This window comes from Eublepharis macularius, chromosome 1 (assembly GCF_028583425.1).
Source record: "Eublepharis macularius isolate TG4126 chromosome 1, MPM_Emac_v1.0, whole genome shotgun sequence".
In the NCBI taxonomy this organism is placed as follows: Eukaryota; Metazoa; Chordata; class Lepidosauria; order Squamata; family Eublepharidae; genus Eublepharis; species Eublepharis macularius.
This window is the reverse complement of record NC_072790.1, coordinates 225,068,615-225,092,223: the sequence shown is the minus strand read 5'-3', so window position 1 is coordinate 225,092,223 and position 23,609 is coordinate 225,068,615. Positions and strand designations below refer to the sequence as shown.

The following is a 23,609-nucleotide window of genomic DNA, read 5'->3' as shown; positions in this document are numbered from 1 at the left end:
AGAGCAAGCAGGCCAGTGTTCTTCCTCTTCCTGCCACCCTTAAGCATTTCTTGTTTCTTCCCTCCATGCAGCAGTGGAGCTGGCTCGCTTGGCTTTCCCAGCAGAAGTTGTGAAACTAGAGGAGGGCTGGGGGGACCATCTGGTGCAGCAGAAGCAGCTAGATGCAGCCATCAATCACTATATTGAGGGCAGGTAAAGACACGAGGAAGGCACCCTTCCTTGTTACAGTTGGCTGTGCTGTGCACTGTGGCACCTATTCACTGTATGGGGTTTGGCACCATCCCCAGATCCTTTCCTGTCCTCCTGGAGAGCATCAGGATCTGGCCACAGCACCTGCAAGTTTTGCCTTAAGAAGTGTGACCTCCTATTCTAGGTGTGCCATCAAGGCCATCGAGGCAGCCATCGGAGCACGACAATGGAAGAAGGCCATTTACATCCTGGACACGCAGGAGAAGAAAACGGCAGCCAAGTACTACCCCAAGATTGCCCAGCACTATGCAGCCCTGCAGGAATATGAGGTTAGGCCCTCCCTGCCCCCAGACTCCCAAGCACCAAGTGAGTGGCACTAAACGGATGGGTAATGTGGCACTCATCTCTCCAGATAGCCGAGGAGGTGTACCTCAAAGGAGACTGCATAAACGACGCCATTGACATGTACACGCAGGCCGGGCACTGGGAACAGGCACATAAGGTGAGACTCCTGTGCGTGTTCCTCTTGCGTGCACACAGGGCAGTGACTTGAGGAGACATGGGCTGCCTTAGATTCATGGCTTTTCAGTTTTTGATCTCTGTTTAATGATGCAGACTCTGAAGGGGGCTTACTGGTAAAATCCGCTATACAGTTACCAGTAGATGAAATTACAGGACCTAATGCAGGTGCGCCTGACTCTGCAGATGCCTCTCAAATGGAGGCTAACCCTGAATGCATTGAGGACGCTTGCTAAGCTGCACAGAGGAGATCTTCCAATGGTCTCTTCTCTAAAGGAACAACACTAATCTTTCTTTAACAAAAACCCAAAGCCACTTGGTCTGTCCTGCCCCACTGAGAGAAATGAGTGGGGGTAATTTAGATCCTACTTTGGGAGGGAGGCAGGAGAGATCATCTTGGCCTCAAACCCCGCATCTCCCCACAGCTGGCATCTAGGTGCATGAGGCCTGAGGATGTGTCTGTGCTGTACATCACGCAGGCCCAGGAGATGGAGCGGCAGGGCAGGTACAAAGAGGCCGAGAGGTAAGTGGTATCTCCGTGACTCCGTTAGAGCTGGACTTCTATCCCCCACAGATTGCAGGGATGCCTGAGGTTGCCCTGGCAGAAGTGCCATCAGCTTTGGATTAGCTTGAATTCTCCAGCAGTTGCCTGGAGCAGAAGGCAGCAAACTGTACACAAGGCCAGGGTGTGTGTTGTCCCTTGTTTTCTGTGGCTGTACTCTCAGTGCCATGTCTTCCCCAGGCTGTACATAACGGTCGATGAACCGGACTTGGCCATCACCATGTACAAGAAGTGCAAGATGTTTGATGAGATGATCCGCCTGCTAGCCAAGTACCACAAGCACCTGTTGAGCGATACGCACCTCTACCTGGGCAAGGTACAAGTTTGGGGGAGGGTTTTTAGGCAGGTGCAAGGTGAGCCAACCTGACAATGCGATGGGTTTTGCTTTCAGGAGCTGGAAGTTGAAGGCAATCTGCAGGAGGCAGAGTATCATTACTTGGAAGCCAAAGAATGGAAGGCGGCGGTGAACATGTACCGAGTGAATAACATGTGGGATGAGGCCTACAGGGTAAGGGCAGCTCCCAGAATGCACTGTACTATAGTGACTATAGTATAATAACTATATCTGAGAGCCAGGCACTGTTCCATTTGAGCCACAGAAGCATGGCTGTGTCACGTGCTGTATCTTAAGCTGCTTGAACAAGAAGCGGCCTTTGCGGGGGGTGGACATCCCTCCCCTATTCAGTGTTTACTTAGCATATTTATTCGTAACTTTTCGTCCTGAAAAAACCCAAAGTAGCTTACAACAATAATAAGAAAACCCACAGTCAGAATACATTAAATGAAAAACATATGTTTTAAATAAAACAAGCCCTTTGGTTCTTGCCCTTGGCTCTTCCCAGAACTTATAGCTGGAGACAGGAAGTAGAAGCAATAGCGCAGCTTAGAGGGTGCAGCTGACAGCAGTGACTGGTCCCTGTGCTGAAGGACTCACCTGCTGCCTGCCTGGGCCTCGGGGAGGACATTCTTGGATTGGGGGGGGGGGCGGTCTGCTGCAGAGTTATTGCCCCACACTCTTGTCTTTGGTCTGAGGCAGGTGGCCAAAACCCATGGTGGGGCAAACTCCCACAAGCACGTGGCCTTTTTGTGGGCAAAGAGTCTAGGTGGAGAGGCTGCTGTGAAGCTCCTGAACAAATTTGGACTCCTGGAAATGGCCATTGACCATGCTGCTGAGAACAAGTGAGTGTGGGATGGAGAGTCTTTTCACACCCAAGGATGTGCTTTTCCACTGGCATGCCCCTCCTCTGCAGGCACAAGAGGAGATCACAGAGTGCCTCGTTCCAGCCATAGGCTCAGAATGTCCCAAGGGGAGGCCCAGTGCCTGTGGCCTCCCACGATGCACTGGGCTTCTACAGGGTACTCCTACCACCTGCCAGCTTGGTCAGCTCGATGGCTGTGCCCTCCTTGAGCACCCTTTGCCCTCTGCTGGAGTCAGGCTACGCTCTTCCCCTCCTGCCAGCTCCTTCTTTTCCTCTGCAGCATGTTTGATTTTGCCTTTGAGCTGGCTCGACTCTCACTTAAACAGAAGCTGCCTGAGATTCATTTCAAGTATGGCTCCTTCTTGGAAGATGAGGTAGGAGCACTTGCATGGGTTGGGTTCAGGTGGGTGGGATGCTTTCAGTAACTCCCCTAGCACTGCCCTCTGTTTGTCTTTCTCCTGGTGAATAGGGAAAGTTTGAGGAGGCAGAAGTGGAGTTTGTGAAGGCCGGGAAGCCCAAAGAAGCAGTCCTGATGTAAGTGTGCCCTTCCCACTCCTCACAACAGTCTTCCTGGATTCTGTACTGGCTTCTCTCCTTCCTTGCCCCCATTTCTGGTCGCATCTGGCTATATCCACTGGGAAAGGGCCTGCTCCCATCTTGGGATCTCCTAGGCTGTTAGATGAGCTCTCTTCATGCCTGTTCCACTGCACTCCCCCAGGTATGCTCATGCCCAGAACTGGGTTGCTGCTCAACGGGTGGCCGAGGCGCATGACCCAGATAGTGTGCAGATTGTGTTGATTGGGCAGGCCGACGCAGCCTTCAAGCAAAAGGAGTTCCAGAAAGCAGAGGCTTTGCTCCTGCGAACTCAGCGCCTTGACCTAGCAGTGAAGCACTACAAGGTGGGAGAACCTGCATGAGATCTCTCAGCTTTGTGGCGGGGGTGGGGGTGATGCAGTGCCATGCCCAGTTCTGCTACCCAGAATGGGCACATCAAGGTGCCCCTTCCCCAGCCCACTCATTGTTCATGGACAGGAGTATGAAGCAAGGGCAGACTCCTCTCACAGGCCACCCACAGAAGGGTCTCATAGAAATAACTGGACAGTACTAGGATAATGGAATGCACAGGATTAAGTCTGTGCAAGTGGAAGGGCTCTGATCTCCTTTCCTGCTGCTCTCTCGACGATGGGAGCACTAAACAGGGAGCGGTGGAAGAAGGTTAATTACCTCTCACAGTGTGCATACATGCATCGCTGTTGCTCATTTTGTACCTGTCATGTTGTTCTGCTTTGGCTGATGGCCATTAGTGTGGTCATTTACACGCTCCCCATGTGGATTGTGCAGAACCAACATAGCAAACAGTGGCACATGGCTACCAAAGCACCCCAAGAATTTTTGGCACTGAAGCATAATCCCTCGTCTCAGTGTTCTTCCCCAGAGTGTTGAGCAAAAGGGACAGCTGCATCTTGAGCAACCTCTCTCCTTACGAAGGTACTTGTGATCATGATCCTATGCTCGCTTCACACCTTTAGGAAGCAGGCATGTGGAGCGACGCCCTGCGAGTCTGCAAGGAATATCTCCCTGGGGATCTGGAGGCCCTGCAGGAGGCATATGAAAGAGAAGTGGCAAAGAAGGGTTCCAGGTAAGGAACCCACTGGGAAGTAAGTCATGAAAGTGGATATCCTGAAGATGAGGGTCTGTAGCTCCCAGCACTGGGCCATCACCTTTATGAACCAAGAGCTTCCCAGTTCCTTGTACCAACACTAAGATTACACTGATCAAACTCTCCGTACCGGTCTCAATACAATAAGGCTCTGTGGTTAGGGGAGGGGAGGGCCCCACATCCACTGGAGGCCAGGAATACCAGTGCTGCTCCCTCCAGACACTTACCTATTGGTTGGCAGGGGCATTGAGGGGATCCTGGAGCAAGCACGTGAGTGGGAGCAGGCAGGCGAGTACTCCCGAGCTGTAGACTGCTACCTGAAGGTGCGTGATCCAGACAACAACGCCCGGATGGAGAAGTGCTGGATGAAGGTAAGCCGCCACTGTGGATTCACAGAGCTGTTCAGTGTTTTCTAATGCAATCAGTAAGCAGGTAAGATCTACTCAGATGGCATGCAAGATCATTTGAATCAATTGTCCCTGAAGGGTTTGAAGTCTTATCTCCTTTTCCCCTTGGCCTGTGCCTTGTAGGCTGTCCATGCCTCTTGTGTCCTTCTATGTTCTGAGGTCCTAACCAAGCAATGGGAAGTTATCATGGCATCCTCTCTCACTCTCATTTGATAGCTTTGAATCCTTCATCTCTTGGTAGGCAGCGGAGCTTTCCATCAAATTCCTCGGCCCGCCCCGGAGCATTGAGGTGATGCGGACAGTGGGGCCCCAGCTTGTCAGCATTGGCAAGTTCAATGTGGTAAGCTCTTTTGGGGGGTGCAGCTCATTGACCGGGATTTGTGCATGTGCCCATGCACGCCTACTTCTCCCCAGGTAGAAGGAGAGAGCTGCCTGCTGATTGCTTCCCCATTCTCAGGCAGCTGAGCTCTACCTCAGTCTGGATCTGATCAAGGAAGCCATTGATGCCCTCATGGAGGGGGAAGAGTGGAACAAAGCCAAGCGGGTGGCCAAGGAGCTTGACCCCAGGTAACTTCCCTTGCCTTTGAAGCTGCCTTAGACTGTCGTTACAGTGGCTCCTCTAAGCCCCAGTATTCTCTGCTGTGACTGGCAGCAGCTCTTCAGGATCGCAGGCAGAACCACAAGTCTTCTCCAGTTCTCCGCTTGTCACTGGAATGCTGAGCACCTTTTGCAAAGCATGTGCTCTGCCACTGAGCTGTGGCTTCTTTCTGCTAAGAAAGACAAGAAATTAAAGGCAGAAGTGTGTGTATTTGCGCACATGTGCACCTTGCTAGCTCCTAAGGACTTCACTGAGGTGGGGTGTATAGCTCTCGATACCACAGGGACTGTGGTATGAAGGCTGTTTGGCTCTAGGCTGCTGTGGATGGTATTCTCTGCCAAACTACAAGTGACAGGTGCTTCCTCTGTGGCAGGTATGAGGAGTACGTGGATCAGCACTACAAGGAGTATCTCAAGGACCAGGGCAAAGTGGACTCGGTGAGAGTGGGCCCGAAAAGAGAGGGCGGGTAAAAGGCACAGGCCAGTCATTTGTTGTTGAAATCTTTATGGTGGGATATCTGTTTAGACCGACACACATCATGTTACCTACGCTTATAAAAAAATATAAAAAATGTAATTAACAAGCTTTAAAAAATGCATTTTAAGTGGTGTGTGAAAACTGCTACTGCTCCATTAGTGATCACTAATGAAACATTAATAAAACCAGTGAATGGTTTGCTAGATCAGCCCATGTGGCTCAAGCAAGCAAACCGTGTTTCACGTTGCAAAAGAAGGAAGAGTGGCAATGGATCCATTAATGGAAACTGACAGCTGGGCTCTTCAGGGGTCTCGTGGAGGGTCCCTAAAGTGAGGCCTATATAATAGAGCAAAGGGTGAGCCGTGGCAGCCTCTGTGCATGGGCCTAAGACGACAGGCCTCGGTCTTGAGCAGGGGTCCCAAACATGATACCCCTGGGTGCCGTGGACCAGCCAACAACTTTCCTGGCACCCACTAAATGTTTTTAGAAAGTGGGTGGGGCCAGGCAGGGCTTTTGCCTAGCAAGGCATCTGATTGGCCATTGGAGATCTGATTGGCTGTGCAGATTTTTAAAAGGCTGCTTCGGCAGCATCTACTGCCATACCATAAGGATCTTCACTACATGAATGAATGTAAGCTGTGTGCATTCAAGACAATAGTTTTGTTCATAAATATGTTCATTTAAAAAGGCATCCTGTCAAACACAGCTTCGGCCTGAAATGATGGAAGTATTACTATTAACATTATGCATGGTCTCATTCCCTGCCGTACTGTGGTTGACTCCTCTTGTAGCAGTCATTTTGTAGTTGTGCTTACCATTCTGTGTTAGAATGCTAAAGGTGCCCGCAGGCTCAAAAATGTTGAGGACCCCTGGTTTAGAGTGTGGGAGGCTCAATTTGTCTCTTTGTCCTAGAAATTACCATCTTCTTGTGGTGCTGTGTATTTGTGCAAAGTGCTGTATTTCCTTTTTGACAGCTTGTGGGCGTGGACGTCATGGCTGCCCTCGACATGTATGTAGAGAGAGAACAGTGGGAAAAGTGCCTGGAGACAGCCGCCAAGCAGGTAGCCATGGGATAGCCCATGTCCCTCAGATCCATACCATATGCCCTCTCCATCCCAAAACAGCATGAGTCTAGTCCACTCGCTCTTTATCGAGGAATCAGAAAAGCTAGCCACAGGTCTCCTGTGCAGCAAGACAGCCTCAGATTTTCTAAATAAAATACATTTAAATCAATTTTAAATAAAGCTGAGGACACCTGAAAATGTTTGATGTCTCTCAGCGGTGTGGAACCAAGGTGTTCAAGAGTGACTGGTTGCGTTGAGTCAGTCCCTCTTTCTTCCCTGAAAACAATTAGTTCTGCCAAGTGGAATAAAACCAGTGGGATTTGGTGGCTGTGGGATTTGCAAAGTTCCTGGATGAGACAAAGGTCAGCCAAAAAAAAAGGGGGGGGGGCGGTGGTGGTTGTGCAGGAATGAACCCTGGGACACAAACTGAATCCCCAGTTTATGTTTTGACTTCAGGATGAATAACCAACCCCTGTACTGGGAGGGCCTAAGCTCACTGTTCCAGTTTCCAGTCTTCCAAAGCTCTGACCCCTAAATTCTTGGCCAGTCATGGCAGTCGGAAGAATAGTTTGGAACAGGGTGGAGGTGGTTATTGGATTTTACAAAAGTTTTCGCCCCACTAGTTAGCAGAAAATGGGGAAAAACTAAGGGCACAATCCAAAAATGAGGAGGTTGCTGTAAGGCACAACTGGCCCTCATGTGACCAGCCCTTTTTCTCAGTGGGAGGGTGAAGCACACCTCCCGTCTAGAGATCCCTTTGCCCCTTTCTTCTCCAGAGCCTGAGAGATTTACAAGGGTCCTCGCATCCGTCTGCTTGTTTTTGCAGAACTACAAGGTGTTACACAAGTATGTGGCTCTTTATGCCACTCATCTCATCCGGGAGGGAAGCTGGGACAAAGCCCTGAGCCTCTATGTCCAGCACGGTGCACCTGCCAATTCCCAGGTAATGGATGCCATCGGGGCTGGAGGTTACGGGAGCTGCTGCTCTGTTGGAGGCCCTTTACTTTCCCAGATGGTTGTATCCAGACTCGTCTCCCATTCCTTCCCCCTGCAGAATTTCAACATTTACAAACGGCTCTTTGTGGAGATGGTGAATGCAGCTGGCTTGAACAACGCTGAGGCCTACCGGAGCTGGGCTGACCTTCGGGATGTGCTCTTCAACCTGGTGAGTGCTGCAGGGGCCTGGCAGACCTCTGGTAGCTGAAATGTTCTTGTCGGTTCCTTGGATTCTTTGGTGCTGTCTGGGTGGAGGAGCACCGGCAACATGAGTTCTGTGGGTAGGGCCTCCCTGAGTTCCTGGAGCACCAGCTCCTGACCACTTCACTTCCAAGCTGTAGCCATGAGTTTTGGATGCTTGCCCTTGAGCGACTCAGCAAAGATGCCAGCACTTGGTGAGACAGCCTGTTTTTTCAGTAATCTTCAGGCATCCCCTTGACTTCAGACAACATTCACAATACAGAAAAGGCACATCAATCTTGTTCTCAACCGGAAAAGTTGGAAGGAGCTCTCACTGTTGAAAGCCTACACCCTGGAAATATCATTGGTTTTTAAGGTGCTACTGGACCCAAATCACAGTCTTGTTGTAACTAAAGAGAGAGACTTCTAGAGCTTGTAATGTGAACATTTGTGCTTGCGGTATGGAACTCTAGGAAAGGGTCTCCCTTCAGCTAACTGTAAAGGGTGACTTTCCCCTCCTTGTTGTCTGGGTCTTAACCCATTCCATGATCAAGAATCAAGATACAGTATTTCCTTGCAGTAACAGAATGGTGTGATTAGACAATCTGCACATTTCCCAGTGGGTGGATCTTCACCATCATCTTCTGCGTAGCAGATGTGTAATCGTCTGGTTTGATTGCTTTGTCTCTGGGTTCCTCTTCAAATGTTGTCTGTCTTTGAACTATGAGGAAATGGAGTCCTGGTGGTATCATGAGCACATGAAATGATGAAGGGAGCTCGGACTCTCAAAAGCTCATACTCTGGAAATCTTATCAAGATGGGTAGCCGTGTTAGTCTGTCTGTATCAGGAGAACAGAGCAAGAGTCCAGTAGCGCCTATAAGACTAACAAAATTTGTGGTAGGGTATGAGCTTTCGTGAGCCCCAGCTCATTTCTTCAGTTGACTGCTGAATTGCAACTGATGTCTTGCAGCTCAAGACAATACATCCACCTGGACTGAATTGAGACATTGATTTCCTGTCTCATTACCCGTGCTAATTTCTCCACACCCACTACCCTTCTGCATATTCCACCCTATTCAATCATGCCTGCCATTGTCATTCACTGGCTATTATCATTCACCTTGTGCAATCACTCCTCTCTCCAAAATACACGGACAGATGGACTCGCATTCTAGCTGTATCTGAAGAAGTGAGCAGTGGCTCACGAAAGCTCATGCCCTACCACAAATTTAGGTGCTACTGGACTCTTGCTCTTTTCTTCTAGAAATCTAGTTGTTCTTTAAGGTAACTGTTGGACCTGATTCTTAAAATCCTTGTGTTTAATGACATTCGGTCTGTATATAAAATACTGGACGATATCCCAAATGGACAAAGATGCTTTTGTACTGAGTCAGTGCAATAGTCCATCTAGCTCTACGTTGGCAGCAGCAGGCAGAGAAAAGACTTTCCCGGTGCTTGAGGTGCTGCTAGGATCTGGAATTGGGACCTCTGCTAGTGAACTGTGGCTCCTCCCCGACGTGGCTGGCCAGAACCTGCCTATTTCTGAGACGTCATAACATCGTGGCCTTTTCCATTTGCTTCCTTTTTCAAAAAAACGTTTCTTAATCTGAAATGACAGCTGTCTTCCAACGGTGACAGCTGTAGATGGCAGTTTTGCCACTGGTCGGTGAAAACCACACATGAACTAGCCTCCCTGTCTCCCTTTCCCCTCCAGTGCGAGAACCTGGTGAAGTCAAGCGAAGCCAACACGCCTGCTCACGAGGAGTTCGAAACCATGCTGCTGGTATCCCACTACTACGCCACACGGGCTGCAGCCCAGAGTATCAAGCAGTTGGTGAGTGAACGTGGGCAAGCAGGGGCTCATTCCTGGTCCACAGTTAGGTGCTGCCCTTGGGACCATGCAGTGAAGTCCCTCAGGGCAAGGCTGGGCTATTGTCTCTCCCAGGTGTGGGCATCTGGTTGGCTTCACCTGTAAGAGGAGCATTGTCTTGGCGTCAGAGCGAGGGTTCCAGACTTTAAGGTCCAGAGGTATTCACGTGAGCATAGCAAACAGGGGCCTTGTGGCGGCTTACAGATCAACACAGTTTCATTCCAACAAAAGTTTTAGGGGGCTTAGAGCCTCTTCTTCAGATGCAGTGAGGGGATCCTAAGTTGTCATTTTAAAAAAATAACAGCGGGTTCTAGGGACAATGAAATGCAGGAAGTTCAAGGTAAAATATACTTTTGTAAAATGCAAGTGTTATCGAGAAAAATACGAAGTCCATTCACTCCTTATGCTAAGCCAGTTTGCACCTGTCATGGGTGAGAAATCCCAAGTGTTTGTTCAAACCGGAGTGGGAAGGCAATGGGAAACGTCTGAGTGAATCCCAGTTCAGCCCGTGTGCTCTGGAGTCTCTGGGATGGATCCAGACTAAATTTTCCATCCGTGGAACAGAACTTTACAGCCTCCTCCCTCCCACTGTAGCTCCCTAGTCTGACATAATGCTGCTCCTGGGAGATAGGGGGCGCTGAAGAAGGACATGAGGGGGTTCTGCAGCAGGAAGCAAGAATCGATAGAAATTGCCAATTTAATCTGGATCCAACTGTCCCCAACAGCTTGCAACTCTAAGCCTGCTTCTGTTCAGGACGAGTGTGACTCCTTTCCCTTGTCAAGTTGGCAGGAACCTGTCTCTGGGGTACTCCACTAGGGTTCCTTTGAGAAAAGCCAACTTAGCAGGCTGTTTCAGACCTTTCCCCATTTAGGTCCACCACAACCACCACTTTTACTTTGGATTTACTTTCATGTCTATCCTTTTGCAACCATCCAGTTACAAAAGTGCCTGTGATAAATCCTGCAGTCCCAAAGCACTTTTTAAAAGACCTTTTCCATTTGCTCTCATTTCTCTGCTTGCACAGCATCATTCTTGAATAAAATGCTGAGAGAACTGTTGGCCTCGTCTGTATTGTCCTGAGTTTCAAGTCTGGCTCTGACCATTCCCTCCCCCAGGCAGAGGAACACAGACAAGCTCCAGCATCTGCTTTCTCCACCTTAGGGCGGGCGGGCAGATCTCCGTCACGCTGGAGCTCCCTTTTCCACCTGATGAGTTAAGCTTCACCGCTCTGTTTCACACACTTTTGACATCCTTTTAGACCTAATAGAAGAGGCCCCCCCACCACCACCCTGCCCCCACCATAGCCACTGGCATTGCAGTCTCTTTCATATCCTTTTTGACTTCAGTGGGATGGGGCCTCAGTCTAGGTTCTAACCCAGTTAACATCGGACATTTTGAATGCCATCCCCTTAAGAGGATAAAGCTCTGTCAGAGGAGCATCCTTGAATGAGGAAGTAGGACATTGAAATCCCGGTCCTCCTCAGGCAAATAACTCCCCCCCCCCGCTCCGTTCTCATGACACCTTCCCTGCATCTAAGAGGAGTGGTGGAAAGAACTAGCGCCCCAAATGCCCCTCCCATTTCCTCTTTTTAAGCCTACCCCTCCCCCACCCACTCATTCACACAAAACGAGAGACTCCGCCTGTTCCTTCATGTTGTTCTAGAAGACCTTGCCTGGAAGTACTTGCAAGTTGCATCCTTTTTCAGGGCTCAGTGTTAAAAAAAAATTGCTCTTGAGGGCAGCTAGATCAAGCTGGGTGAAATGAGAGGGGCCTTCCCTCCAGCGGGGAATGGGGACAGGAGTCCCTGTGGGAGACTGGAGCCGGAGGACCAGTGCTGGGGCTGACGCAGGATGCTTGCCTCCCAGGACACTGTGGCAGCACAGCTTTCCATCTCCTTGCTGCGCCACACGGAGATCATCCCTGCAGACAAGGCCTTCTGTGAAGCCGGGACCGCAGCCAAGGTGAGGGGGGGCTGCGGGGAAGAGGGCTGTCGAGAGCGCGAGTGCCTTGCGTGAAGGATATTACAGGGTCACTTCCCAGTGCCTCCAGTTGAAACCAAGACATGCAACACTTGAGACCAAGGGAGTTCTTTGTGCTTGCCCCTAGGGTTCTTAAATACGAATTGGGATCTTACCCCAGTGCCACAAAACTTGCCCTGCTCAGCCTGCTCCATCTGCCTTTTAAAGAGATGAGAAGGGCGTACCTTCAGGGTCAGAGCTGCAGCCAAAAGAGGGCAGAACGGGCTGAACCTGGCTTGGTTGAGGCCATCACCCCTGGCTGCTGGGTCCTCTTGCTGCACTTTCTGCTATGGTGCAGTCTAGGGAAATGTTCAGCTCCCTTCAGTGTCTAGGGGTGCGCACACTGCACGGTGACTATGGGACTGTCATGGGCCCACTTTGTTGCAGCCGTGCATCTGCCAGCCTTTTGCTCATCTCCCCTTCCCTTAGCCTAGGGACTGGTACCTTTATTAGAGCCCAGCCTCTGAATCTTAGCCCCTTGGTGGGGGAAGGGGAGCTGAGGCCATTGCTATCAGACGTGGCCTTTATGAATGCTTCTTCCCTTGGCCTCGTAAAGCCATGAAGGGCTCTGCACTGCTGCACCTCTCTGGGAGTTCTTCCCAACCTCCATTGCCCATATCCAGAAAAGAGCGGCACCTCAAGAGTGCACAAGGTCCTAGCTGATGGGCAGATCTGGACTGGAATGCAGAGCCAGTGCTGGAGATGGCAGCATCCTGTCCTGCAGAGAAAGGGTGTTGGGGATGCTGGGCCAGCATCACAGAAGCTCTAGTGAGAGGATCCTGCCCAGTTCCACAATCTGAGTGCAAAAGGAGGTGTGCTTGGACAGCTGCAGATGCCTCTGTACTTCTGCTTTGTCCCAGAAGTTAGCATTATACTCTAACTCTGAGAAAGAATTCTGCCCAATCCTGAGGGTTGGATTGCTGCCTGCACACTTCCTGTTCAGTACAGAGATGTCTTGGGGGCATGGCTAAATGGGGACAGGGAGTGGTATTACAGAGGTATAAAAACAGAAAGGCCAGCTTTGTGTCTGTGTGTGGAGGGGGTGGAGTTTGCCATCCACTGGCATCTCTGTAGCCACTCTCACGTTTGATCCTGCCAGTGCCAGGTACAGCTTGGACTCTCCTGCAGGCCATTGGGAGTACAAGCCCAGCTACTTCTGCAAGGAAGGCTCTGGCCAGGGAGGAAAACTTGGCAGCTTTTTGCTTATAAGCCAGTTTCAGGCTCTGCTTGCCTGTGTCTTGTAACTGGTGCAGAAGCAGGGAAAGGTGATTTTCCGTTCTCTTGGCAACCACATTATCAGTGGGATGCAGAGGCCTGAAACAGATCATCTTGTTGAATGGGCCCAGCCCAACCCATCTACCTGTTCATATCACCTTCTCTTCTCCACCTCATTTCCAGGCAGTTGGCTGGGAGAACATGGCGTTTATCTTCCTGAACCGTTTCCTTGACCTGACTGATGTGAGTCTTGCCTGAAGACCCTGAGCTAAGGCAGGGGTGGCTGAGGGGGGTGGCTGGGGTTACATTCCTTCTCATCTACTCGTGTTCATTCTCCTAAGGCCATTGAGGAGGGCTCCCTCGATGCTGTGGACCACTCTGACTTCCAAAATACTGACATCCCATATGAGGTGCCTCTGCCTGCCAAGCAGCATGTGGCGGTGAGTCCCTTTGTCGGGTGTGTGCCCAGTCATATGGTGGGAGGGATGAAAAAGAATGCTCTCTCAAGGCTGAGGCCACTGGGATCCAGGGAGGAAGGGTGATCCTTGCCCCGGTCCCACCTGCTTGCTGACACTCCCACCACAAATAGTCTCCTCGCCACCCTGCTGCTGCACATGCAGCACATTCATGCCTGCTGAGAGGGCTTGCTTACCTGTGGCAGGAAGAGCAGCGAGAGGAGATCCGCGACTGGGTGCTCACTATGTCCATGGACCAGCGGCTCGAGCAGGTGCTGCCACGGGACGAGCGCAACACCTACGTGGCCTCGCTAGTGTCAGTGAGCACAGGCGTGCACTCCCTGCCCTGCCTCATCACAGGTGAGGAGAGTGGGCGGAGAGGCTGGGAATGGAAGCAGCACTGAGGATCGCAGCGAGGGTGGCATGATAGCAAAAGGCTGTCTTGGAAAGGACTGTCTCTGCCCTTGATCTTTATCTGACAAGACGGGAGGCACAGGACGTGATTTCTGATGTTTCACCCCAAAACATACCTACCTATTGACTGCATCCTTCCTGGTCTCATTCTTAAGTTCTCTTAGATGCAGGGCTGCTGCATAATCAATCACTTAAAACTTCAGGATTAATTTAAAATACACCACACATTTATTTCAGGGTTAAAAATCGCCCTTGGAACAGGCATTCTCTTTCTCTATGTAAATGGTACTTTCTGAATTTGTGTATAGGCAGAGCCAAATGCGGGTGCGTCATCCTGCCCCTCGAGCAAAGAGACCTGAGGTGTCTCCTCTCTGCCGCTTAGGTCCCTGCCCTTCCTTGCTATAAGCTGAGTGCAAGTGTACACATTTAATCAATACACAAACCAACTGCAGAACACAAGTCCACTAAGTTTTCTTTTAACTGAGAGCCCTCCTTAGCAGATAATATTTTGGACTTGATCAGAGTCCTTGTTGAAGACCCACTTTAGGTATTTGGTATGAGCTACAGATGGAGAAGAAAGTTTTAAAGACATAACCAGCATTTGCTAACTGCTCATCCTCATCAAAGGAGGAGATGAGGCTAGTCTAGAAGAATTTGCTCGTAGCTGCTAGGCCCTACACCGTTTTCCTTCTAGCTGCTGGCAACTGTGACTATTTGGTCTCCAGCAAACTTGCATAGGGTCGCAGGCTCAGTCATGCGCCCAGCATAACCAGCACATAAGGAAAGTCTTGCCTCCATCCCAGCCAGAAAGGAGAGGAGAGCATCTTCTCCTCAGCTCCTGGAGGTCAGGCCTCTACCTCAGGAGAAGCAAGTGGGCATCAGCAGTCCTGAATCTCCCCTTCCCCATTTCCAGGCTACCCTGTGCTGAGGAACAAGGTGGAATTCAAACGGCCCGGCATGGAGGCCAACAAGGAAAGTTGGAACAAGTTTCTGATGGCCGTCAAGGTGAGGGTGGATTGGAGGGGAAGGTGGGCAGGCTGCAGAAAGCAATGAAGCAGGGCAGGAAGGACAAAGCTGGGTCCCTGTACTGTGTCCACACAGCCTACAACAGCATACCACAGGGTGCTGGCCTGGCCAACTCTCTCGTTTGCCCCGCTTTTTTCTTGCTTCCCTTGCAGATGTCGCACAGTCCCACCTGCCAGGATGTCCTCAAGTTCATCAACCAGTGGTGTGGAGGACTCCCCAGCAGCAGCTTTTCCTTCCAGTGAGCCAGGGTGTCCTACTCCACCTCTGCCAGAGACTGTTCCCTTCCAGGAAGGGGCCCCTCCTTAGGAATGTATTCTCCGTTAATTAAACATATTCTCTGTACAATTCTGGTTCTTGTCTTTTGTGGGGCAAGGAACCTGCCACGCTTACCCTAGCTGCTCCAAGTATTGTTAGGCAGCCCACAGGGCTTATGTTTACTATGGTTGAAACCAACAATCAGTGACTTGGGAGCCATGTCTGACTCTTTGGTCAGACCTGAGCCTCTTCTGACTGCCACTGCCCAGTACAGCTTGTGGTTGGCAGGTGGTTCGCACCTTGAAACAGCTGCCACTGGAGAGACTGGAGGATGAGTCAGCTGCAAGCCTCCCTGAGCTGTGGGCTCCATGCTCGGGCTAGAAGTATAAGACCCGTTCCATCCAACTGCCCCTTCCCCCTCTTCTGCATCCTCTCTGCTCTCATCTCAACAAATTGAGAGCAAACTGGTCATAGAGAAGACAAAGTAAAACCACTACTATGGCAGCCATCTGAGACAAGAGCAAGCTGGTCACAGTGGGATGGTGGTTTTATTCTCTCCTCTCTCTGGGCAACTTGTTTTCCTCGGGGTGCCTACATCATCTTTCGCTGTCACCTGACCTGTTGTGACCCATGCTGAGGAAAGATCAAGAACCAGAAGGCAGAAGTACAGAGCATGCAGACTTCGACTCAGCTGCAAAGAGAAGTGTCCCAAAACTGCCAGCTGGCTGGCTGCTGCACGGGAAGCCTGAGAGCCTTTTACTCCCACCCCACCTTCTTGGTCTCACCCTGATACAAGGCAGGGGGGCCTAGGCCATATTCTCAGCTAAGCTGCAGGCTCTGAGCTAAGCCTGCTCTGAGACAGCCAGCAGCCTTGGCTTGTAGCCTCCCTTTGGCCTCCTGCAGTGGGAAGCCGGAGTGCCCGTTCCTTCCATCTCTGCCTCCCCACTCTCTCTCCAGCACATGGCAGAGGAAAGAAAGGCACTTGGCTCATCCTTTTCCCCTGCAGAGCTCTTGACTGGGGCCAGTAATGCTGAGAATTTCAGATTTCTTCTAACTCAGCTACACATTTACAAAGTGTATTGCTTTGTCTTCTGTCCTATACATGCTTATCAGAGAGTGTCCCATTGAACAAAGTAGGCCTTACTTTTAAGGAAACATATGTAGAATGATACTATGAGTATCTTCATAGTCCCCTAGTTTGGGAGGCTTTGAATGTTATGGCCTCTCTATCCTATTCTGGGTAAAGGTAAGAGGAGCTCTTTGGAGGTCGGGATAAAATCATTAATATAATTTATAACTTAATCATATTAATACATAATGATTATATTACGGTTGTGGCAGCTGAATGAGGTGATAGAATGGGGCATATCACTCTTGAATACTAACACACAAATCTTGCAAGCAGAAAAGACAGTATGGAGTGAATTTCTACCCACCCTGTCTTCTACAACAATAGAGTTCAACTTGAAGGGAGCTTTTAACATAGGAAAGCATTTTTTTAGCTTCTCGACTAATAAAAAGTAATAAAGAACTGGAAAGCTTGTATGCTGTTCTGGGCCACACGTCTGGCTTGACCCTTCCTCTTGTTCCAGATACACAAGGGCTAGCTGAGGTTCAGTGGTGGGGAAAGACAACCCTACACAATTGGGTATCCTGGTAATTTAAAATTTTATAGTGCAAAGGGAGGAGACTGGGGGCTGGCATTACCCTATAGATCTGATTTCTTGTCATCTACAGCCTTAAGACGGTTTATCTTCTTGGTATGCATTTTTTTTTAAAGTTTGCATCCAGAACCCTGCAGGTATCTGCTTTAGGAATCCTCTTCTTTGAGTGGCTGGGCTGTGGGTTGGCCGACTCTGGAAAAATGGCTTCCTCATGTCTTTGCAAACAGCCTTTGAAAACCTTGACCTCCCCTCCTCCTCCTCTAGTCTAGCAGAAAGACCCCCCTGGAGTAAGGCAAGGTTAGGAAGTAGCCCGGTCGGCCATGCCTTGAACACAAGTCTATTGGAGCCCTCCCTGACCATGGTTCTGGTCTCCTAAGCATCCACCTCTTTCCTAGATGTGTCCCTCGGCCACTTCAACCAGCAGCTGGCGATGAGGCTCGCCTTTGCCTTCCTCAGCAGCCTCCTCCCGTGGGACTGTCTCCTGCAGCTGGAAAGAGGGAACAAGGAGAAGTAACGAGTCAAGCATGGGGGTGAATGTGATTTGGGGAGACCATTGCGCCGTCTCCAGCACACACCAGATCTTGGGACCACAAATGGGAAGGGGGGCTTAGTTGAAGAAAACAGGGCAGGGACCATTCCTCAAAAGGGGAGCCAGAGGACTCTCTTACCGGTACCACTTTGTAGCAAGCAGCGAAGGGACCGATTCCACGAAGGGAAACCGAGGCTATGCAGCACCAGGCCGAGAGGCCTGCCTCCACGGCTGCCATTATCAAGGAGGCAAGCCAAAGGACAAGAGCTGTATCCTGTGGGGCAGAGGGCTTTGCGTCAGATGGCCGAGCCAACGGCTTCAAGGTGAAAGGCAAATAGTAGTGGGCATTAGGCATCAACTCACATAGATGCGGGTGGTGTCAAAAGGGCACTCGGTTATAATGTGGCCATTCGCTGGAAGCGCAGTACTGTTGCATCCAGCAAGGAGGCGGCGACCACCATTGGCAATGGTGAGAGAGACGGCGACTGCCAGTCCCACACAGCAGGCTCCTGAGATCAAGGTATTTGCCAGAGAAACCACAAACAAGGTCCAAGACTGGAAAGAGAGGGAGAATTGCAGGGATAGGGAAGCGATATATTAGCCCTGGAGTAACTACCAGCTGGGGGAGGAAGCTACTCTGCTGAGCATCTCTATGCAAAGATCAGGGTATAAAGGTGCTACCAGTAGAAGGAGGGAGCCGGACGGGGCCCGAGGCAATCTGGGAGCAGGTGCTGCAATAACTGGGTCTGAATCCACCATCTTTCTACACCTGTCAGGGATAAGCTTAGACGGTTGGGCAGAGCTTAACTGGAAAGTGATGTGAGCATGCCCAAGGAATCAACCACACCTTGAAACGCAGAGTGGCGTCCTGGGAAGGGCTGGCAGCTGCTGCCTGGGGAGCAGCTCCTGGCAGAAGGCCTGCTAGGCCAGGTGTGGCACACACTGCCTCAATGCATGCTGCAAGGAGCAAAGTCAGAGCAAGAGGGGGAGTGGTTCCAGGGAAGCTTCCGGGCTAAGAATGGGCACTCACCAGAGGGCGGTGGGAGAGGTTCCGGGACACCAAAATAGCCACAATGCCTGTAGCAATGCTCTAGGAAAACCAGACAGGAGGCGGGTCATTGGTGCAACCAGATGTAAATGTCTCCTTGTACCTGGACACAGCTGGAGGGGCAGGGCTGCCCCACAGCTTCAGATCCTGCTACAGGGTCAGCCCCCAACCCTTCATTTCACCACCATCTTTGCCCTCAAGAAGTGCCTGGATATGGGGGAGCCATATCAGGACTTCTCATAATGCAACACACTTGGCTCCTGTGTTGGCAGTGCAGCATCTTAGACTATCTGGTCATTTGTTGTCTGCCCCCCACCCTTTGGATACCCCATCAGGGGGAAGGAGAAACCCTAAATTCTCTTTCCTGATCACTCACCAAAAAACCAGAGACCACAGCAATGACGTTGGCCACAGCATACTCAGAAGTGATCGTGTGGTCTGGCCGGGCCACGTGGCGCAGGACAGAGCCGTGCACAATGGCACCCAGCACCAAATTCAAGTGGCCAATGACCACCAGTGCGATGCCACTGCTCATCAGCCGCTGCAGCCCATGCCTCACGTCTGCCAAAGTTAGGGGGAGAGAGATACGAGTTAGGGGACAGAGCCAGAGTTCCAGGGAGAATGCTGGGGGAGGGGGGGGGGAGGCAGAAAGAAACCCCAAGGGAGCGTCACCAAGAACCAAGTTCTTCCAGCAATGTATCAAACCCAGAATCCGGAGCTACAGCTTAGGCCAGGGGATCCGTGCTCGAGTTCCAGAACCGGCTGTTACTGCTGTTTCCTTTGTGTCATTTTCCTAATCAAAACCCTCCATCACCCCCCGCCCCCGCCCCAAGCTCCTGCGTGCCCAGAACAGGGGGAACGGATCTATAACCTGCCCGCGGGCAACAAGGCAGCGATCAGAAAGGTCCTAAGTAAGGTGTCGCTTGGCCTGGGCGGGCGAGGTTGCAGCGACTTGGTTGGGAATAGGGCGGCGGTTTCAGCAAAAGGCTGAAGAATTGGGGGCGTGGGGGGAAGCAGGCCGGATCAGCCCTTTTGGGTCCCTTGAGACGGGGCGGGACTTGCGCTTGCGGGCAAGCGGCGGCGGGGGGTCCGGGGCCAGGGAGGTTGTGCTGGGGCGAGGCAGTGCGCTCACCAAACCCGCCGCGTCCGCCGCGCCGCATCCCGCTTCCTGCCTGGCACCGTCGCTGCACCCGCCCTCGAGGCGGCACCAACCTAGCCCGGCCCTGCCCAAGCAGGTCTGCTGCCTGGCAGCGAGTCCGAGCGCTCTCGGCTTGCCTGGCAAATGAGCAGCCGTCGTGGGGAGAGGGGTGATAAAGGCTCTTGGCTTCCAGCCCCGTCGTGTAGACTTGGAGCGGAGGTGGGGCACGCACATATATTTTCCTCATCCCCAAGGAGCTGGGCGATCAAACCCGAGAGCTGTGGCTTTCTTGCTGCGTCTTGCCGCCATAAGGGGAGTTTCCAAAAGCAGCCGCGGGAACTCATTGCCACTTCGGGCATCTGTCGCCTCTAACTCCCCAAAGCTTCTGCTGCAAGAAATGATTTTAAGGTGCCCTTCCGGTCTCACTGCCAGGAGACAGCACTTTGGGCTTCTGCCGACTTCCCTCAACGAGGCTCCCACCCGCAGAAGCCAGGCTGTAACGGGGCTTCGCTCACAGACAGCCCGCGTGCATCCAGAATGTCTTGGCTACGGAACGGGGAGCACTGGGATACGTACACCTCTCCTTTGCGTTCCCTGGAGGTTCCTTTGTGAGTAAAACTTTACAGGTGCCCTGCTGAGCAGGCCAGTGGTCCATCTAATCTAAAATCGCATTACTCACAAGAGCCAACCAGTTGCCGGGAAAACCAACAAACGGAATAAAGGACAAGGTCTCCCGCCTCCTCCTGGGTTTCTAGAACGGTTATTCCCAGGTTTATTGCCTCTGCTTGTGGAGGTTCCCTTTAGTCATCTTGGCCAGTAGGCACCGGTAGATCCATCCCAGTGAATATGTCTACTCTCCTTTTTAAAGCCATCTGTGCTATTGGCCTCATTACTATACCCACTGCCAGCAAATTCCATAATGGAAAAGTGGAACCAACCTTCTGCCCCTACTGCTTCCTGACAGGGTACTGCTTACTGAATATCTTTATGACTGCACCAAAGAATGCAGCTGGATACTTGTGAAAAGGGGGTAGGAAAAGTGGGGAAGGGGGATATGGAATGTTAGGAAGCGATGTTAAATGCAGCTTAATTCCGCCAGGTGTTCGGTGGTTGAAGGGGGTGGTGCCATGTCGGCCTCCCACCTTTGGGGTGGGGGGTTCTCTCCACCATTGCACCTTAATGTATTTGGTTAATTTATTTTATTATTGTATGTTGATTTTAGAATTATGGGTTTCTGTTGTTTTTATTGATTTTAACTGATGTTCACTGCCCAGAGCCCCTGAGGATAGGCGGTTTATAAATTGAAGTAATAATAAATAAAATAATCGGTGAGCAATAGGTTTGAGCTAGATCTGAAGTTTGCTGGCAGAGCATCTGCTTTGTGTACCTGATGAAAAGACTCCCTGAGAACTGAGGCTAGTGCCTGTGTGTCTACTTATGGACTTCCTGGAGTCATAGCTGAAAACAAGATGTTAGGCCGGATAGTCTTGGAAGCTTTCCTTACCCATGAGCCAGAACAGTACTGTACTCTACTCTTCTTTCAACCAGCTTTCCCACTCTCTCTTCTGGCCAACAGTCACTCTTCAACATTTGAAGTCCTTCACATTATGTCAGTAATCCTTACAAATTACCATGAAGTGGATTGGTGTTATTACTAGCACATTTCCATTGTGGGGAACAAAGCCAACAATGGCTTCCTGGCCAGAACCTGGTTTTTCCCAAAGGCTACTCGCAAAAGACAGAGGAGGGCTAAGAAGCCAGTTCTCAGCCCATATGAGGTATGCTAGCATCCCCCTTCCTGCAATCTCCCCTTCCAACCAGACTGGTCCCTGGGCTAGTTAGAAGCCCCCCTAAAGGAGGAGTGTTCAGGAGCCTGACTGCCGAGCCGCAATTCTGATGGGGAGGGGGACTGTTGAGTTCATGGCTTTAGTCACCTGCCAATTGTCCTTAGCAAGCCAGGCCCCAACCCTGCAAGGAGGGGAGGGGACTGAATTGCACCAGCATACAGAACATATTAGAGCCAGTAGATGGCCTGTGCCAAAGAGAACGACTAGGGAGGGGATTCAAAGTAAAACTGCAAATATGTCCACTGTTGCTATAAAAACAGCCAGTTCTAGCAATCTTTTCTAACAAAGTACATTACAGCACTAGAAGCGCAAGTAAAATACAGGGTTTGGAGTATCTATCCATCCAAAAGGCAAGCAGGTACATTTGGGTATTTGTTTTTTTTTTAGCTCGGAGCAAAGACTACAGAAGCCAGGGACTGATGTTTAGCTAGCTGTACATATGGCAGAGACATTTTGTGTGTCCCCCTCACTACACTGGAGGGAGGAGGGGATCACAACAAAAGAAACGACTTCACATAAATACTTAATCCGGAGGATTTAGATTTACTATCCCAAGACAGATCAGTGGTGGTGGTCAAACTAATCCAAGTATGAATAACCATCCCAGCAAAAATAGAACCCCCATGTAAAAGAGCTACTATACTCCACAATGACACGTGCAAAGGATATTCAATTTGGGGGGGGGGGGGTCCATCTCCATCACACATCACTTGTAACTTTCCAAGACATCTGGCTGGCCACTGGAAGGCAGTACTGGAGATCCTTGCTCTGGATCCACCAGGGCTGGTCTTTCAGAAAGATTATGAAAAACGGGGGGCAATAAGAGCTGCAGGGAGGTGTCATGGTTCCCCTGTTGAGTTCTGCCTCTGCCATGAACTCATTAGGTGGCCTTTGGCAAATCCCCTACCTTCCAGGGCTAGATGTAAAAAATCACAAGATGATGAGAAGAGCATTGGAAGTGCTATATAAATTGCAAGTATCACCTATCTTTTAAAATGGTTTTTAAAATACTTTCACAAGTAGACTGTATGCCTTAAGCCATTGTCTGGTGCCTCAGAGAGAGATCTTGATTTCTCCATCTTTGTATTAGGATTTGAAACAGGAGTTTGAAAACCAGCTGCTTTGGGCTAGGATTTCTAGTATTCCAACTGCACAACATCCCAGCCAATCCAGACCCCACTTTCTGTGCTGCCTCTCTTTTTCTTTCTCCTGCTTTAGGCCTATCTGTTAATAAATCAGGTCATTGCCCTAGCTGTGCTCTTCTCAAACATAGGGTTCTACTTTATCACTTAACAGTAGGCTTGCAGTGCTAAAGAGGTCTAAACTCCTCCAAGGCAGTCATTAATAATTCTCCTTCCATCACTGTTACTTGGCCTATATTTAGTGCTTGAAGTTTAGACTAAGTACCAGCGACATTTTCCCACCTAAAAGTCCAGATAACCTTTAGGAAAGCTTCCCAGTGCTTTGTGAAAATAAGCCATCACACCTAAGATCCAACTCTGAAAGAAAAACTCCTCACAGGCACCTGTTTGTGACGGGCTCTGAAGTGCCTCTCGGCGCCGTCAATTCTGCAGGCCTAGAGCCAAGAGGATGCTGGGCATTTCCCACAACCCCTGCACTGGATGGAGGAGGAGGTGAAATACAGGAGACTCGGAACTTGTGCGCATGTTGCCTTCCCTGCGTGTGTTCTATAATCCCCTAATAATTCAGAAAAAAAAGGAGAGTAACTGGTACAGAATCCAGCCACCAGAAAACCTACACTTTCATTAAAAAGGGCACACTTCCTTGATGCTAAGAGGGATTTAAATGATGAACAATTACTGGGGAAACAAACATCAGAAGAGAATAGTGTCTGAATGCTGTGCATACTTCTTTTCTCTCAAGCACATATGCCTGACCGGCTTGTCACAGGCTGGACTGCTTCTCTTGGTCCCAGGAAGGGTTATCCAGACTGTCCTGGCCCTACTTTGCCCTCTTCCCTTCAAACTGAGCAGTGTACTCTTCTGCCTGTTATAGGTGTGCAAAACTGCCACAGTCTTTTACTGAGCATTCCCCATACGTGGAAGCTGGACCTGGGCAAGGTGTTTTCTTTGAGCCCAGCTGATCTCACAAAGTTGTTGCGAGGATTAACGGGAAGGCAGGAAGGAGGACATACTATCCAAAGATCTTTGGTGAGAGAAGAAAGTGGCAAATTAAGCCATTACATTAAAAAAATCTAGAACTAGAAGTTAAGATTCTTATCCACACTGCCGGGGTCCAAATACTCTTGGGAGGAG

The 23,609-nt window shown here is 50.4% G+C and overlaps 2 protein-coding genes across 3 annotated transcripts in view; one reads left to right on the top strand and one right to left on the bottom strand.

The window, feature by feature from the left end:
• Positions 1-15,094, top strand: part of IFT172 (intraflagellar transport 172) — a 29,465-nt gene extending 14,371 nt beyond the window's left edge. Inside the window, exons 24-48 of the mRNA XM_054989469.1 lie at positions 72-192; positions 374-518; positions 602-691; positions 1,134-1,231; positions 1,451-1,586; positions 1,662-1,778; positions 2,307-2,449; positions 2,750-2,843; positions 2,939-3,003; positions 3,188-3,368; positions 3,999-4,108; positions 4,371-4,500; positions 4,778-4,876; positions 4,994-5,103; positions 5,508-5,571; positions 6,586-6,672; positions 7,502-7,618; positions 7,730-7,840; positions 9,567-9,686; positions 11,590-11,685; positions 13,141-13,200; positions 13,299-13,397; positions 13,619-13,772; positions 14,740-14,831; positions 15,005-15,094. Coding sequence (XP_054845444.1) covers positions 72-192; positions 374-518; positions 602-691; positions 1,134-1,231; positions 1,451-1,586; positions 1,662-1,778; positions 2,307-2,449; positions 2,750-2,843; positions 2,939-3,003; positions 3,188-3,368; positions 3,999-4,108; positions 4,371-4,500; positions 4,778-4,876; positions 4,994-5,103; positions 5,508-5,571; positions 6,586-6,672; positions 7,502-7,618; positions 7,730-7,840; positions 9,567-9,686; positions 11,590-11,685; positions 13,141-13,200; positions 13,299-13,397; positions 13,619-13,772; positions 14,740-14,831; positions 15,005-15,094 — 2,729 coding nt within the window. The remainder of the gene's footprint in view (positions 1-71; positions 193-373; positions 519-601; positions 692-1,133; positions 1,232-1,450; positions 1,587-1,661; positions 1,779-2,306; positions 2,450-2,749; positions 2,844-2,938; positions 3,004-3,187; positions 3,369-3,998; positions 4,109-4,370; positions 4,501-4,777; positions 4,877-4,993; positions 5,104-5,507; positions 5,572-6,585; positions 6,673-7,501; positions 7,619-7,729; positions 7,841-9,566; positions 9,687-11,589; positions 11,686-13,140; positions 13,201-13,298; positions 13,398-13,618; positions 13,773-14,739; positions 14,832-15,004) is intronic.
• On the bottom strand, positions 14,032-19,517 carry KRTCAP3 (keratinocyte associated protein 3). 2 transcript variants are annotated; one of them, XM_054989470.1, is made up of 6 exons: positions 19,481-19,517; positions 18,725-18,909; positions 18,331-18,390; positions 17,664-17,855; positions 17,440-17,574; positions 14,032-17,258 (listed from the first exon to the last, which is right to left on the bottom strand). In XM_054989470.1, exons 1-6 carry the CDS (start codon positions 19,506-19,508, stop codon positions 17,163-17,165), a joined length of 696 nt encoding a protein of 231 aa, XP_054845445.1. In that variant the 5' UTR covers positions 19,509-19,517; the 3' UTR covers positions 14,032-17,162. The 2 variants fall into 2 exon arrangements, with proteins under 2 accessions (XP_054845445.1, XP_054845446.1); XM_054989471.1 differs by lacking the exon at positions 19,481-19,517 and adding an exon at positions 19,054-19,362.
• Between the last annotated feature and the right edge of the window lie 4,092 nt (positions 19,518-23,609).